The sequence below is a fragment of the Passer montanus genome, unplaced genomic scaffold (assembly GCF_014805655.1).
Source record: "Passer montanus isolate IOZ18808 unplaced genomic scaffold, ASM1480565v1 scaffold39, whole genome shotgun sequence".
Taxonomy (NCBI): Eukaryota; Metazoa; Chordata; class Aves; order Passeriformes; family Passeridae; genus Passer; species Passer montanus.
In genome coordinates, this window is record NW_024368707.1 from 1,571,636 (window position 1) to 1,587,463 (window position 15,828).

At 45.0% G+C, this 15,828-nt stretch overlaps 1 protein-coding gene across 1 annotated transcript; it reads right to left on the reverse strand.

Moving 5' to 3' along the window:
* On the reverse strand, nt 1–11,432 carry SLC19A2 (solute carrier family 19 member 2). The gene is made up of 6 exons (XM_039718048.1): nt 11,140–11,432; nt 10,391–10,996; nt 7,113–7,335; nt 3,733–3,925; nt 2,718–2,859; nt 1–2,481 (listed from the first exon to the last, which is right to left on the reverse strand). Exons 1-6 carry the CDS (start codon nt 11,323–11,325, stop codon nt 2,356–2,358), a joined length of 1,476 nt encoding a protein of 491 aa, XP_039573982.1. The 5' UTR covers nt 11,326–11,432; the 3' UTR covers nt 1–2,355.
* Between the last annotated feature and the right edge of the window lie 4,396 nt (nt 11,433–15,828).

The window sequence follows — 15,828 nt, forward strand, 5'->3', positions numbered from 1 at the left end:
TAGCTCAGAGTATTTTTATTTAACAAAAATACCTGTTTAATTAGAAACCAACAACGTCCACATGGTTACAGATAGGCATGACTGTTAACTCTGCATACAGCTCCTATCATCATCACCACAGCAACAGCAGAGCTCAGAACCTGAATGACATCTAGGTGTGGCTTCCATACTTTGTGGGCCTGAAGACATACACAACGCAACAAGCCTTTCTATTGTAGTTGCCACAGTTTCATTACTTTGGTGCAAAAATCACTGATATTGCTCTAAGTCATTCATTAATTTGTGACTTGCTTTTAAAATAACTGGGCTGTTCCCCATCAAAGATTTGATCTCTGTATGAAAAGTATGATTAAAATTGAGCTGCTCCTTTTGGTCACTTGACAAGGAGTGCTGTGCACCCATTCCCCCTGCTTTGCTCCAATTGCCATCAGACCAAGGAACTCAAAAGACAGACTATCCCTGTCCTAGGACAGCTCATCAGATAGCATTTCATGGCTTCAGATTTTATTTTTTTAAAAACAAAAAACCATAGAGAAAGGAATATATACATGGGTAGCTTCAAGTTTAGATTTCAGGATAAGGCAGTTAAGTTTACATGTGTAAATGCCAGTGCAGCTGAGCCCCTCTTTAGTGGGCTGTTTCAAGAGGCAGCATGCAGAAAGAAAAGTTTCCGGGGAGTGGGCTCCCCTGAGCAGCTGGCCTGGAAGGGCTCCCTGGATCCCAGACAGCAGATGCCAAACACATTAATCATGCACCTTGTGTAGTAAAGGCTGAGGCTCACAGAAAGTGATGGGAAATATCCCAGTCAGGAGGAAAACACCTTCCTAACCCCAATACTCTGAAATCTCCTTGGCACTAAAAGCAGGTGATGAACCAAAGATGTTTCTTCAGCTGAAAGAAGAAAGGAGCTCTAACGAAGACACAGAGAAGGCACAAAGGGAAAGGCTGCATTGCACCTTCTCCCTTGCTAGCTCTCCTGTACACTTAAACTGACTACAACCTGCAGAGAAACAGGCACAGAACCTGCACAGAACCTTACACAACCTGCACAGAAAATAGGCATTTATTGTTGTGCGGGTCATGCTGCCCGAGTATCCAGGTGCCCAAGCCCAGGACAACTCTGTAGAACTCCTCCTCACTGTTGAAGCAATTTGGAAAAAATAAATTGTTTTTAAAAACCGATGTGAGGCAAGTCCCAGATTGTTTAAACTGGACAAAACAAAAAAATTGCCCACTCTAAACATTCATTGTTCTGCTCATGTGGAAAGGAGAGGCAGAACTAGTGGACAGACACCCACCAGAAGCATAAAGGCATTTTAAAATAACAGTGGAAAAATGACAAACCATAAATAATCATTTTTCAAAGCCTCAGGCAGTCATTCTGCTAACTACCATAATTGAAGGTGTCAATTTAATCAACAGAGTCACAATTCTCTAAGGGCACAAAGAACAGCTTAAAATCCTGCGAGTTACCTTCCTTCTCAGTGCTATGCTAACACACACCACCCCTGAAAGAGTCCAACCCATGGGTTGTGAGGCAATAATTCCTGTAATCATAGGAACCTGCAGCCCTAAGGTACAAAGTTATCCAAGAGTATCTTGGATTAGCATTTTGCCTATTTCAACTCCCTCTAAGTTTCCCTTCCAGTTACAGTCCTTCCTGGGCACAGGCCTTTGTGGAACAAGTAGAGCTGCTGACAGTCCATCCACAAGTGCCACAAATTGCCCCAGCACACAGTTAAGTTTTTGGGGAAGCACCATGATCAGCTAAGGTAAACCTCTGGCAGCAGGTATGACAGACAGGAACAGGAGAAACAGTACAAGCTCCTCAAGGAAGCATGTGCATATTCAGAAACATAAGTGTACCAGTCCTCAAAACAGAGCATCCAGCATCACAGAGCAGCTTCACTGAGTGCCACACTGCAGAGCACAGTCCTCAGGCCACCTCCTATCCTAGGCCTGGGGCTCTCCACAGAGGTCTCTTAGTGTGCCCTCATTTCTGCCCTGTAGCAGCACCTCATGACAGAGAGCAGCAGTTGACCAGACAATCACAAAACTGTCTGCAGACGGACAGTGTTAGACTAAAATCTCCCAAAGTTCTCATTCTTTGAGAAAACTTACTGTTCTTTGCTGCACATCCCATACATGCAACAGAAGAACAAAAGGCATTTTAGAAAGAAGATATTTGTTCTTACTTATGTAAGAGCTAATATATTTACCTTCTAAAATGTGCTACTAATATAGTATAAATATGGATCATATACCATTAAGGTGATTGCCTTGGGAAGAAAAGGCAGAGATTAAAAACAGACCTATATCTTCATATGTAGTCACCAAGAGTCTTTGCTTAGTGCACTACTGGCTTTCAGGAGATCTGCTTTGTGCCTGCTCTGGTCTTCTGTAAGCTCCCACAATATTGCAGATGCCACTGACCAAGAACACCAGTGAGATGGCCGCAAAGTAAGAGGCATAAATCATGAACTGCAGAAAAGAAGAAAAGAAAATAAAAAGAAGTGGTTAAACCAAGCAGTTTCCAGATTAATAGGAATGTTAATAAAATAAATTAGTTTCCTTCCACTTCTAAAATATCAGGATTCAGTGGTTATTTCTCTGTCAAATCCTTGACCCAGAAACAGGTAGCTGAGCAGCTTTACAGCTTGGTTTATCTTCCTGCTTTCCCCACTTCCCATCAATAAACATAAGAGCATCTATCGTACCTGGGTGAAGATATCCAAGCCAAGCCCACTGGCATCCACAACAATCACAGTGAGCAGAGTCTGAAGTGCTAAGGCAATGAAAGTATTGACCCCAAACACCAGGGCATACCGCTCCACACTGAGATTTGTAGCAATCTGGAACCTGGAAAGAAAGGGACGACCAGAAACATAAGGGAAAGAGCAGAGGAATGCATGAATAGCAGGAACGTTTCTGGACAGAACAACTATGCAACTTGAGGAGTTACATTGACTGGTTTCATATTTTCCACAGCTAAATTACCTTGCATAGATAGTGTCCTTTTCTAAATAGGCTCACAATGGACTAACTTGGAAGCTAGAAGACACCCACAGACACAGGCAACCCCTTTTTTTTAAAGCAAAAAAACAACACAACCCACCACTAAGGGAGCTCTGTGGATTTCAGTGTCACTGAAGCAGCCCTGCTGTCTGATGTAAAGGATCTTGTCAACTGAGAAGATGCAATGCAGTCTGACCCTAGAGAGCAGCTGGCAATCTCAAAGCTTCAGTCTGTTGTTGTGTGGCCCATAACCTTTTGCATCCTTCTAACCAGAACTCCCTTTGCTGTTGCCAGTTTGAGCATCACCCCCGCTTCTTGTGCTTGAGGTGTCTTGGAGTTATTTTGTGCTTCAAAACCAGCTATGTTTTGCTCCCCAAAGTGACAAATAACATTGAAGTAGTTTTCCTACAGGTTAGGGTAAGTTTATGCTTCAATTCAGGCAAAGCACTGTCCTTTCCTCATCTGTTAACACTTCACTCCAGCCATGTTTATGAAAAACAACCCCCTAGCAATCAGCACTATCTAATATTTAGAAGTAGTCACTTCAGTGCCACAAGACTTTCAAGCTTGGGCACACTGCCAGCCAAATATATCCATGCCTCAGTTTCCAACCTGAATCACAACACAAACCCGTGCAACAGACTCTTGTTACAGGAAAGGCACTGCTTTCACACCAGCTGTAACCTTGAGAGCAGTTTACGTTACAGAGATACTCACGTTGCTATTGTGATTAGCATCATGTAGATGATTCTGAAGATGACATAGGATGCATAGCACACCCAGATGTTACGAACAGTGTCCATGACATACACAGCAGCAGCAATAAGAAAGGAGAACAGGGCAAGTGCCACTTCACCCCACTTTGCCCAGGATGTTTTTATGTGACCCACAACAACGACTGCAACAGCTCCTGTGAGGGGAAGGAAAGCATAAATCTTAGTAATTACAGTTGGAGCAATTTGGAGATGGTGCATTGGGAGCTCTACAGCCCCTAACAGCCAAACATGAATGAAGTGGAGGGCACAAATGGGAACACCTCAGCAGCTATCTTTCCTGACCCCTCCCTCACCTAGAACGCTGCTGTAAACTCCTATTTACTTTTACAGAAACAGGAAAAAAAATATACATAGGTCAATGCTGACTGCCTCTAAAGTCTCCTCTCTTACTCCAGAAGGATGACAGCTGCAGGCCTCAGACCACTGCCACTTACTCCTCTGTGCATGACTGTGGAAGTGTTGTCAATAATTAGGCAATTTCTGTTGAGAAATGCAAACCCTGGCTCTCAAAAGCACTCATCTAATTATTTAGTGGTGCTTTAGCAGAGGGTAGGAGGGACAAAGGCACTACTCACTTTAATGCACAGCTGTTAGAGCTCTCTCCTAGGAAGCAGAAAAACCTACATCTACTATCATCTACATACTGGGCTGTAAGATCAAGTAAGACAAGGAGTCCAAATCCACATCTCCTGGGATGCAGCCTAATCACAGGTTGTAATCATGAACTATCGATTGTGCAAGAACAATCCTTTACAAACCAGACAGGTTTGTAACTCTGGCTGGATTTTGTGAAGGGGGGATGGGGATAAAAGACAAATCTTAGGATGGGAAAGCAGGTGGTATTTCGTGCAATTCAATGAGCAGACAAGGTGTGTTTCATGCACTATCATAGTTGCAACTACTGAGAAGTCTAAATACATATTCATTAATAGAAAATTCTCATTCCAAGTAGGCCTTGTTCTGCAAATAAGCCAAATAGCAACCAACAGCATAATGGCTGTACACAGCAAACCAGACAAACTGCATACTGACAAAGGGAGGTTTACAGGACATCTCTGAAAAACAGGATTGTGTTCAGCAGTAGACCACTGCACAAAAGTGCTGCAGTGCACTAAGTTCTTTGTACCCCTTAGCTGACATGCTGTCTTAGAAAACCTTCAAGCACACCAAGACTCCTCATGCACCACCAGTTTGCCTAAGCCTTCAATCCTGTCAGACCTTAGATCAGTCTTGCAGACTGGTGAAGAAGGGCACTATGACAAGGGAAAGGATTTCTTTTCCCCCATTAAAATCTGACTAACATCTTGTTCTTTGAAAGTCTGGCTCCTCCAGTAGCAAAACTCTGAAATGCAAAAAGAAGCTCAGTCTTAGAGCATTCTTCCTACTGTCTCAGCAATTCTGAAATTTGAGAACAGACATGAGGATCTCATGTCAATTCATGAAATGGTAATCTTCCTATGTGCCAGTGTTGTATCAGCCTGACACCCAATTAAAATATTCAGTCTCTGTCCTTCAATGAGACACATTCAACTGCTCAGTGGTTTCACAACCCAACCTGACAAAGGATAGCCACACTCTGAAGAAGGTGCAGGGATGCAACCTAATAGTCAGCTGATCTCCCTAGAAGAAGTACTAATTCTCTTTCCCAGGACAGGGAGCCAACAGCTACAAGTCACCATGCCAACTTAAACCCTTCTGCAGGGCAGGGACAGCAATAGCATCTTATGTAAAGGTTGCCAAACATTGCTCATAACTGAGCACAGAATGACCAAGAGCAATGAAAATGGCAAATCAGATGTGGGACACAGCAGGAGAGATTTCTGATACACGGAGAAGAGCCAACAGCATGTTCTTCTGTAAGTCTGATGCCTCACTGAATAAAGTTGAGTGCAATTCAGATTATCCACCTTCAAAAGGCAGATTTGGTGCAAAGATAGGCACATTGTGTTCTTGCAGAATTAAGGAAGAGAACAAAGAGCTTAACTTTACCAAAGAACACCTGGCTTGTCTGGCCCAGAGCTAAGATTTTGTGCTAAAATACAATCTTGACATGACATCAGAGATAAATAAAGAGCTCATTAATAAGTTCAAACTGTAAATCAGAAGTTAGAGCATTTGCACTAGCGCCTAGGAAGTCAGGTCACTGCATGCTCATTCTTAATGAGTGTCCAGTCCTGTCACACACTTCAAGCTTTTAGTTGTGACTATTAATTCATTAAACTTTGCTTCTTTCAATCAATTAATCTGTATCAGCTGGAAGGATTCTGTCTTTTGAGCAGTTCAGGCTAATTTGCCTGAAAACATCACCCAAAATGATTCAACAATTTATAAAAATACTTGAGGAAAAAAAAGTCAAAATGGGAAACTAAAAACTTCAGTCTCACAAGAGTTTAGGTCCATTGTTCACAGGCCTTTTTAAAAAGGACCTTGTTATCAAAGGTGTTCATTATAAGGTTTGAAAAACACCCTTCTCCCCTTTCTTAACATGTTTTAAATTGTGCTGCTATTAGGCCACATTATGGGTCTTCTTTTCCTTGATATCAATTCTTCCCCGACTGGGACAAAGGTAGGATGGTAGAGGAAGCCAATCCAAACAAGAAGTAAGAGCCACAGGCTCATGCTAGAGTGGAGAAACAGTGTACAACAGCAAGCTACTTAAGGGCAGGTTTAGCACACCAAGGACTGAATAGACAAAGTCATCAAGTTGCCAACAGTTTCAAACCCAACTAGCAATACGTTGTGCACCAACTTCTGAAACTATAAACCAGCCACAGCTTCCTACTGAACTTCAAGAAGGGGCTGAGCACACCCAAAGAAGCACTAATAATCTGTGTACCTTGGTTTCTTTTTCCCCCGAGTAGGTGATGTCCACAGCAGATGATGGAATATCAAAGAAAAGAGACATGCCGCAGCAATATCTAGAAAACCTCTCCAAGGCTATGTAAAACCAAATGCACAGGACCCCATGTCTGACTCTGAGTGGCTAAAACAAACATAGCCCCACTTGGCTGTCATGGTGAACAGCCCAGAGCACACAGTCAGCCACATGCCTGGAGCCTTGTGCCAAGTATTTGAGAATGAAGATTGCCTTGGGAGGTTCCTCTAAACACCTATTCGATTACAAGAATCAGGGCTGCTTCAACAACTAACTCACACTGAGCACCCTACCTGTGCGTGTCAGGGAAGACCCACCCCAAATGCCAGGGTTTACCTATCCTGCATGCTTGGTGAAATGCATGGCACTTCCAAATCATGTTCTAGTGACCTTGAAGGAAACAAGACATTTCTCACAGCAGAGGAGGAGCTAAGCTGGAAACTTACCCAGGAGTGTTGAGGCTGCCTCCACAGCACCATTGTAGATGTCCGCGCTGTGAGAAGGCAGCACCATTTCCCACAGGCCCTGAGCATAGTTGATGACCTGAAAGTAGCCACAGGTGGACAGTGCCCACCACACGGACCAGCAGAGCATGGTCCTAGAGGAGTAGCACTGCAGGAAGTCCTGCCAGAGGTCTTTGAGCACCTTTGCGATGTCTACTTTCTGCTTCTGCGTAGATTGGAGAAGGAAGGAGAGAAATGTTAAGTCTTTGTTTAGGAACACTTCACACTGCTTCACATAATTGCCCCTTTCAGGTGGTCTGATCACTGGTGAGTGACAACACCACTCTTGGACACAAACCCCCACAGAGTAATGAATAAAAAGCTTTCCCATCCCACTGTCTGTGCCAAACAGGGCCGTACCCTTACACGCAGAGGAAGGGTTCAGTCCCAAGCACCTCCCCATCTGTGGCTCTTCCCAGCAGACAGCAGGGACTGCCACATGTTATGTGAGCAACTGAAAGGTACCACAGAAGACACACCAGAGAACAGGACACAATATCCACTTAGACAAGACAGGATCAGAAGCCAGTCTTTTACATCATAAAGGCAAAAAGTATCACTAAGACTTTTAAGTCCTGATTGAAATTCAACCAAATTTTGTAGCACAGAGAACTATATCTGTCCCCAAATAAGTTGATTTTCTTTAGAACAGGCATTGGGAGTTTATAAATACTCAAAGAAGCTATTGCATTACCACACACTCTACCCCTGTTAAAGCTCACCAGCGCTTCAAGAAGGTGAGGGATGTCACCTGGGAATCTAAAGGGAAACAGAAGCTACTTCCACCAAACACTGCTATTGCAAATGGCAGCACCTGCACATACAAGTGCCCTGACATATGGCAGGAGATAAAAAAATGAAGCTTTCCACTCTGAATCTTTCTAGAAAGAGCATGCAAAGGGGCAGACCCTTAAAAATAATTGAAAATAGATAATTTCTAGCAACAGAGGATGACAGTAATCAAAATTTGTTTTTACATACAGTTTGTTACAGTCCTGTTCTTTACCACTTTATGTCAATAGCAGCAGAGGAAAAGAGCATGTCTTTACTTTGTAGACAAAAGTTCTTGGTTACATTTGCTGCATACACACATGCACAGACATAGTGTAGACTCTGTAGGACAAGACCCTTCTAGTCTGAGTAGGAAGAGCAGTTACTTAATGTGAGACTGGGCAGAGCCCCAAGGCTCACCCAGCACCTCAGGCCCCTGTGAACTTGGATTCCCTGCAGGAAAACACACAGCATTGTCACAGGACTGAGCTATTGCACATTGTGCTGTCACATGCCCAGTTTCAGAGTGGTTTCCAGAAAGCAGCAGCAACTGAGCACTTGACATTATGCCTTCTCCCTGGGGCAATCATGCAGTGTGTTCCTGAGCAAGACTATTTTTCATGAGCAATAAAACTAATTTCAAAAGGTTTCCACTAAAACCCCAAAAGACCACAGCTTGAAACCTGTCCTGAACTTCCTTTCTTCCACCCCTTCAATTGCCACTGATTTCTAAGCATCTTTATTAAGCACCACACAGTCCCACCGATACCTTGCATACCTCTTGCTCTGCACGTGGATACCATTCCTCCAAAACACAACAGAACAACTTGGGAAGAAGTGAGCTTGTGGCAATGTGACTTTACACATAACTCCCACACAGACGATTTTACACAAAGCACAAGTTAAGGCACAGGAAAACAAGAGAAAGGAATGGTCACACACAATGCAAAAACTGATTTGACTGCTCAGCCCCAAGTGAGTGTCTGGTAAGACAGAAAGGCACACTTGCCCTGTCCTGGCACTGCCTCTTCAGTACAGTTATTCCTACAGCCATCCATGTTTGCGAAATATGCTATTAGCTCAGCAAGAACGACAATCATCACACTCCAGTGCTTCTCAGACTTTAGCACTTGGTGTAAGTGACCTCAGGGGAGTTAGGCAGGTGTACTCCCTGCTTTTCTAAGCTTTTCTCCACTACTTTGGTACTACATGTACTCTCACAGGAGAGGAGTAAGGTAAACAAAAGGGATGGATAAGTTATATGTTTACGGCACAGAATTCGTCTTAACAAATACCCTTCAACATGCAAGCATAGCTTGGGTAAAAATATCCTTGGTCACACAAGATTGTGCTGGAGGGGGCAGGATTAAGTCTCTGGAATGTTAATACACTTAATTCCCAGCTGTAGCTGGAGAAGCAGAAAGCAGCCATAGATGCTGCCTCCCCCAAGCCAGCTAACTGTGGCTTACTTTCTAAGAAATACCCACTGCTGACTAATCCAGCAGCTGCACTTACCTTCTGGCTTGTCCTCAGAACCAGCACGGCCTCCTTCTGTCTGAGGAGCAAGGCTGGCCTCTCCCCAGGGCCTCAAATCCCCCTGCCAGGAATCTCCATATATTTGCATTTCCTGGAGCAGTGTGGCCAGCAGGGACCTGCCCAGCAGACAACTACACACTCAGACTCGACCCCAAAACTGGAGGCTGTTTACCCATGGTGGGACTCAGCATGTCCCTCCACCAAGCAAGGAAAGGTCCCTGCACTTGTTTCCATATAAATGGCTTTGCCAAGTTACACAGCCCACAAAAGCCACAAGTCAGGGCACTACCTTGGCATTCTCAGGGGTTGCATTAAGCTGATATCATGTAGATGTGCTTCCTGCAATTTCTCCATATTCTGTCCTTCTATTACTAATCAATGTCTGCTTCCAAGTGCCCCCAAGAACTATTGCAGTTTCCTTCCTAGAGCAGCTTCCTTCCAGGATCATACGATAAACCCCAATTATTACACAGCATATTGCAGCACAACTCACGCAACAGTTGGAGTAACAATGCCAAAATCTGAGTACAAGAATCGCCTCTTCTCTGCAAATCACTGGGTGCATCCAGAAGCACACACAGAGTTTGGACATATGCTCAATGTTTAGTGTCCCAGAGATGTCCCCTGCATTGTATCACGGGATGGCAATCTGATGCCCAGAGTATTCAGACTGCAGCCTTGGTGAGACATGAAGAGCAATTTCACAAAAACTAAGGAGCAGCCTACCATGCTCAAACAGCAAAAGGATACCAGTAATAATTCTCCCTGTGCCACAAATAAGAGGGATATGTAAAGGGAAGCTTTCCTGCTGTTAGATATTACATCTCTACTGCTAGGTATATATATGTACCGCATGTATGACAACCACACCACTATGGCATCTTCTACTCATGTAAACTCAGGGCACAACTCACCTGTTTCTCTGCTGAATGACCCTCCCCGTTTAAGGGAACTTTTGTCTCATCCTCCCAGCCAGGTGCCCTCTGCACATCGGGATGATCTTGGACAGCTGCTCCATTTTTACAGTCCATGACCTTCATTTCACAACTAAGCCGCTGACTTGAGAGGTGGTGAAAGAAAAGGCTTTTTTGTGGCATGGGCAGGAACCACGCCGTGGCAAAGGCAATGGATATGCTGGTTAAGGAAACAACGTTCAAGCTGAAGAGGGACCATCCCGCCACTGACACAAGGACCTGCCCAGACACCGAGCCCACTGTGTAGCCCACCAGGGTGGCACTTCGGCAGTAGCTGGTGACCTGCTGGTACAGGTTGATATCGACGACACTGTAGATGTAGGAATAATAGGCGATGTCGGTGGCAGTCCCCATCCCGTAGAAGAACTCAAGGAACTGGAAAGCCCACAGCCCCTGGGCGTACAGCAGCATGAACCAGGTGACGATGAGGCTCAGGCCCTGCAGCAGGACCACAGGTTTGTACCGCAGGTAGTCCGTGGCCAGGAACACGGGGAAGAGCAGCGCCAGGTAGGAGTAAGTCCACACCGGGTAAATCTCGTTGAACACCTGCGGGAGGGAAAAGACGGCGGTAACCGCCGGCACTCCCGTACTGCGAACAAAGCAGACACACAGACACAGACAAACACACACTCCGCGGGGAGGCGGGGGGGAGCTTGGCGGGGAGGAAGGCACCCGGAAGGACGCGGTACCTGGGTCTCGGAAAGGTTCTTGTCCGGCTCCAACAGGTATCGAGTGAGGAAGGGCTCCGACGGCCGCACGCTGCAGAAGAAGCCGTAGGCGCAGAGCAGCGCCGTGGGCAGCGCCCAGCCGCAGGCGCTGCCGCTGGCAGCCCGGGAGGAGCGCCGCGACGGCCGCCTCCCGTGCGAGTCCGCCATGCCGGGCCGGGCCGGGCCGAAGGCGCTCCGGGGCAGAGGCGCTCCCGGGGCCGCAGGCGCCGGTGGCGGGCGCGTCCCGGTCACCTCTCGAGACGGGACTCCGGCCCGCGGCCCTGCGCCCCACGCTCATTGGCCGGCGCGCGGGGGGCGGGGCCACACACCGCACTCGGATTGGGCAGGCTGTCCCCGTGGGCGGGGCCAGCAGCCGCGCGCGCGGGAGGGGCGGGGCAGGAGCCGGTCCCTGGGCCGCTCGCCCGGAGCTCCTCGCGCCGCCGTTCGTGCGGGGCGGGCGCGCGCCTTCCTGAGGGACCTGCTCCCACAGGGATCCTGCCGGCTGTGCCCCGCTTGCTCGAGCTTTCCTGCCCCGGACGCGTGCGGCCGCTGCCCCCTGCCGCTTTCTTCTCTTTCGCGAGATAAGAGCTTTAATCACTTCTATGGTTTAATAAAGCACCACCTTGTTGTCCAACCAGAAGAAATATTAGATAAGTGGAGAAAATAAAACTACTACATTCATTATCTAAAGTTTTGCCAAGTACTACTGTTCCTAGAGCTTTGCCAATCCTCTGAACTATTTGCTGGTTTTCTCTTCAATGTATTCCTTTCCATCTACTTGATTTGCCTTTCCCTGTGCGCCACTCCCTTGATCTCCATGACATCACTCCGAGGGCTTCCTACTTTATACCTACAGTTTGTTCTCCAAACTGGCTGTTGCCAGAGACAATTCAGACTAGGGGTCAGGCCTCCCACCTGTGCAATTGCATATCCTGCCTCCTAGGCATCTGGATATACAGAGTTGGGTGGAAAAGAAAAGTTTTCTCAGCCCCACAACAGATTCCTTCTAGTGCAGAATTTTACTATCTATTAATATTATATTTTTATTACTATTCTATTACTGTAATCACCATAATCATGCCTTAGTAAACATAACTACAAAGAGGATTTGGGCCATAAGATTACTCAGCTGTCTGTGGAACACAGCTAAATATTTTGGTCTTGATCATTGGGCATCACTGGTTTGCTGCTTTCTCACTATATTCTGGGTGTAGAAAATTTCCTTTCTATTGTTCTCCATGTTCTCTTCTGTAGAAAACCTGTAAGATTTATTAGGAAAAAGAAAATATATTGCTATTTCACTACCTTTTAGCTTGAAGCAAAACTCTACATATAAAGTATCAGTTCCTGCTAATACTGGTGTCCATTCCAGCCACAGGCAAGGAACGGCTGATTTTTTCAAACAGCGTGGTTAGACTGAAATGAGCAAAAACAACGACTGATAAACGCATTGCCGGGGGATCCCTCTCTCTTAGCAGTGCCTCTGTCCCGCTGGCATGTGGCCCAGGAGCAGGTAATAAAGGGATATGGGCTGTTAGCACGCTGGTGTGCACCTTCTGACCATTGCTTGGTGCCGGGCAGGGGCAGGAGGAAAGAGAAAAACCTCGGAGTTCTTGGTGTGCCCTCTGTAGTGGCAACAGTTCCCACAGATCCAGGCTGCTCACAGTATCTCATGGGCCAGCCTTGCTCTTTTCCAAAACAACAATCCTTAGAGCTGTGCCACTGGAGCTCAGCTGCTGTTTCCAGTGGATTAGAATGAGTTACATCAGTTCAGCCCTTTTCCTTAAAAAAAATACACAGTCAGTTGGGCAACCTGGATTTCTCCTCCAAAAACTGGAACAGAAAAAGAAACTGCAAAATTTTGACTTAAGTGCTCCATGTTTTCTCAGGGTTTCGGTTTTGCTCTCAAAAGAATTCACTTTGTTTTATTTTCATGGAATATTTTCAGCCTTTGGGAACAAGATAAAATTTTATTCCCTGATTTTTTACTTCTATCTTTTCTTTTCTCAGCCTTCCTCCACATTTTTACTTTCCATCTCCCCACTCTACTAGAAAAAGTAAGGAAAGTTTAAACATGTTTGATAGCAAAAACCTCAACACTTCCAATATTTTTTCCTAAGATGGAAGACATAAGCTGTGAAAAGTAGGGTTTCTCACACTTTCCTTAATCTTACCCATTTCCTTCTTCTCTCAACTTCTGTCCTGCAGTGTATTGTGGAGGAATTAATAAAATATATGTGCATGAAAAGTTCTCCTAAATTCCTGCCAAGTTGTTTAGAGAAAATCTTCTGTAAATTAAAAACATTAAAAACTGCACTCTTGTGAAGCTGTTGTTCAGAATGCTTCCTCAGTATGTGAGAGCACTAAGATGGTACAAATATTTCAGAAACTGTCCTGAAGGAGAGAATAAAAGAGATTTGTTTTTTGCTGAGCATGGAAGGAACAAGGGCACAGAAATATGACAAACAGCAGCAACCACTTTCTTTTTATTTTTTAATTATTTTGGCCATTGTAACTAATCTGGGGAAGTAGACTCCATTAACTAGTATCTCTGTTGGAATGAACCAGAATTAGCAAGAACAAAACAAAAATCCAAATTATTTCTGAAATGCAGGCTGAATAGTTTAGATCAAAGCCTGTAGATTATAGCTGTCTGTTAGAACAGTAGACTGGCTATAACTTTGAAGGCCTGTGTCTTCCATTTCCAACCCCCAGCTGATCCTTTGATAATCTGGGGGCTTTCAACAGGGAACTCATAAATATTATACAGCCATAAAGGGTCAATTTAAAACCCCTGTACATGGTGGCGGGGGGGGAAGGCAGCATTGTAGTTCACTGGAGCACAGCTGCTTCAGAAGCCAGACTAAAATCCAAGCTTCCAAGACCTGCAGAAGCATAAAGACAAACAGTCATCTCTCCAAAATACAGGGTTACTATCAAAAGCCTCTTCTACTATCAAAAGAGAACTTCCCTTCTGCCCCACACACCACAGCAAGCTCTGCATTGAGTCCAACACAGACTGAAGCAGAGAGCTGTTAGAGATGAGGCATTCATGTCTGAATTTGAGGAATTACTTGTCACAGGATATCAGAATAACTCCTGCAATAAGAGGGGTCATGTTGTACAGCACTATAAATTTCCATTATGGATGTAACAATTTAAAATACTTTGTGGTCAGCTACGTGAGGAGAAAAATGGAAAAGCCACTGGAGTCTGCTACAAACAGTGGAAAGATTTTCATAGGAAGTGCTAAAAGAGAGTACAATAGTGATGTTACAAAGAAAAACAAGCACTTAGAAAAAAACATACCCTGTACTTTTATTAAAGAAGCAAATAGGTTGGTCTGAATTACTTGGTGCTTGGTGTATGTAGGTCACAGTGGGCTTAACACAGTATTGCTCCCATTAGGATGGTGTTACAGATGTGCCCAGGAATCCTGAGAATGAGCCCGTGGCCTGTTTTGGAGAGTGCTGTACAAACATTCAAGAAGATAGAGTCCTTACCTGGAGGAGATTGTAATTAAAGCATGTTTCAAGCACTGGGTGTAACAAACAAATGGAGAATGGGGCACAGTAGTGATAGGAAAGTGTAGATGGATAAACTGGTTATGATGCAGGGCTAGCACAAATAAACACAGCAAGAAGAGGAATATTTTACTTTGATTAAGAGGAATAACTGATTCATACGAAACAGCAGTCAGTCCACATAGGACAGTGCTGCATCTCATTTCTGTGGTGCTTCATGGTAACATTGAAAAACAGTCTTCCCTAGCACATATGTGGGCACGGGCAGAGCCTTTCTCTTCTTCTCTCAGGTATGTGCCAAAACAATCTTCTTCTGTCATGGAAGATACCTCATGAGTGTGAGTGCTTGTGAAGTTGCAAGCCCTCATTTTGTCCCTTGGCACCATCCTAAAATTCTGATCAACCCACCAGTGTTCACGGTCATTTCAGGAGATGTTGGAGGATGCTCAAAAGATTGGTTATTTGTCTAGAGTCCTGGCCACCTTCCCATTTGATGCTTTTTCTGCACGGTTTTCCTGGCACTTCACTCAGACATACTCTTGCCAGGCACCCTCACAGACTTCTTTAATGTAAGAAGAGCCCCAAAGCCCAGAATCATCTTTGCATCTGTGCTGATGCACAGTTCAGGCTTCTGAGTGGATACAGAAACAGGATCTAATCCATTGGGTAATATGCAGCTTTATGTCTCTACCCTGCTTTGCTATGCCAGCAGTGTGGAGGGAACCATCCAGTCTCCAGACTCCTGGGAACCTTGGTGAAGGTGAGCTGGCCCAGCTTCAGTGCAAGTATCCCTGCAGTGCAGATGTTATATTCATAACAACCAGCAGAAATACTAGCAAAAATGGAGGTGACATTTCCTCTAAAAGGCAGAGGTGTCTGTACCCATTCACATGAGACTGCCTGCATCTTTAGACTGTACAGGGCACCCTGTACAAACCTATTTGGATACTGACTACTGTATCAGGCTCTGAAGAAACTACTGTGGTGCTGATGCAATATCTATTTCAGAACTGCTCTACTGTCTTCACACATAATTCCAACTCCTTTCCAATCCAAGTGCAGACACAACCAGTTTAAGTGTCTGTGTGAAGGCGTACAGCCACCACCTCTGGAAAGAAAATGGAAACACTTGGTTGCACCTAGTAAA

Coding starts and splice junctions, on each gene's coding strand:
- SLC19A2 (XM_039718048.1), bottom strand. CDS start 11,325: ATGGCGGACTCGCACGGGAGGCGGCCGTCGCGGCGCTCCTCCCGGGCT. Junction 10,997..11,139: donor AGAACCTTTCCGAGACCCAG/GTACCGCGTCCT, acceptor TCCCTCCCGCAG/GTGTTCAACGAGATTTACCC. Junction 3,926..7,112: donor GGCAGCCTCAACACTCCTGG/GTAAGTTTCCAG, acceptor TTCCCCTCACAG/GAGCTGTTGCAGTCGTTGTT.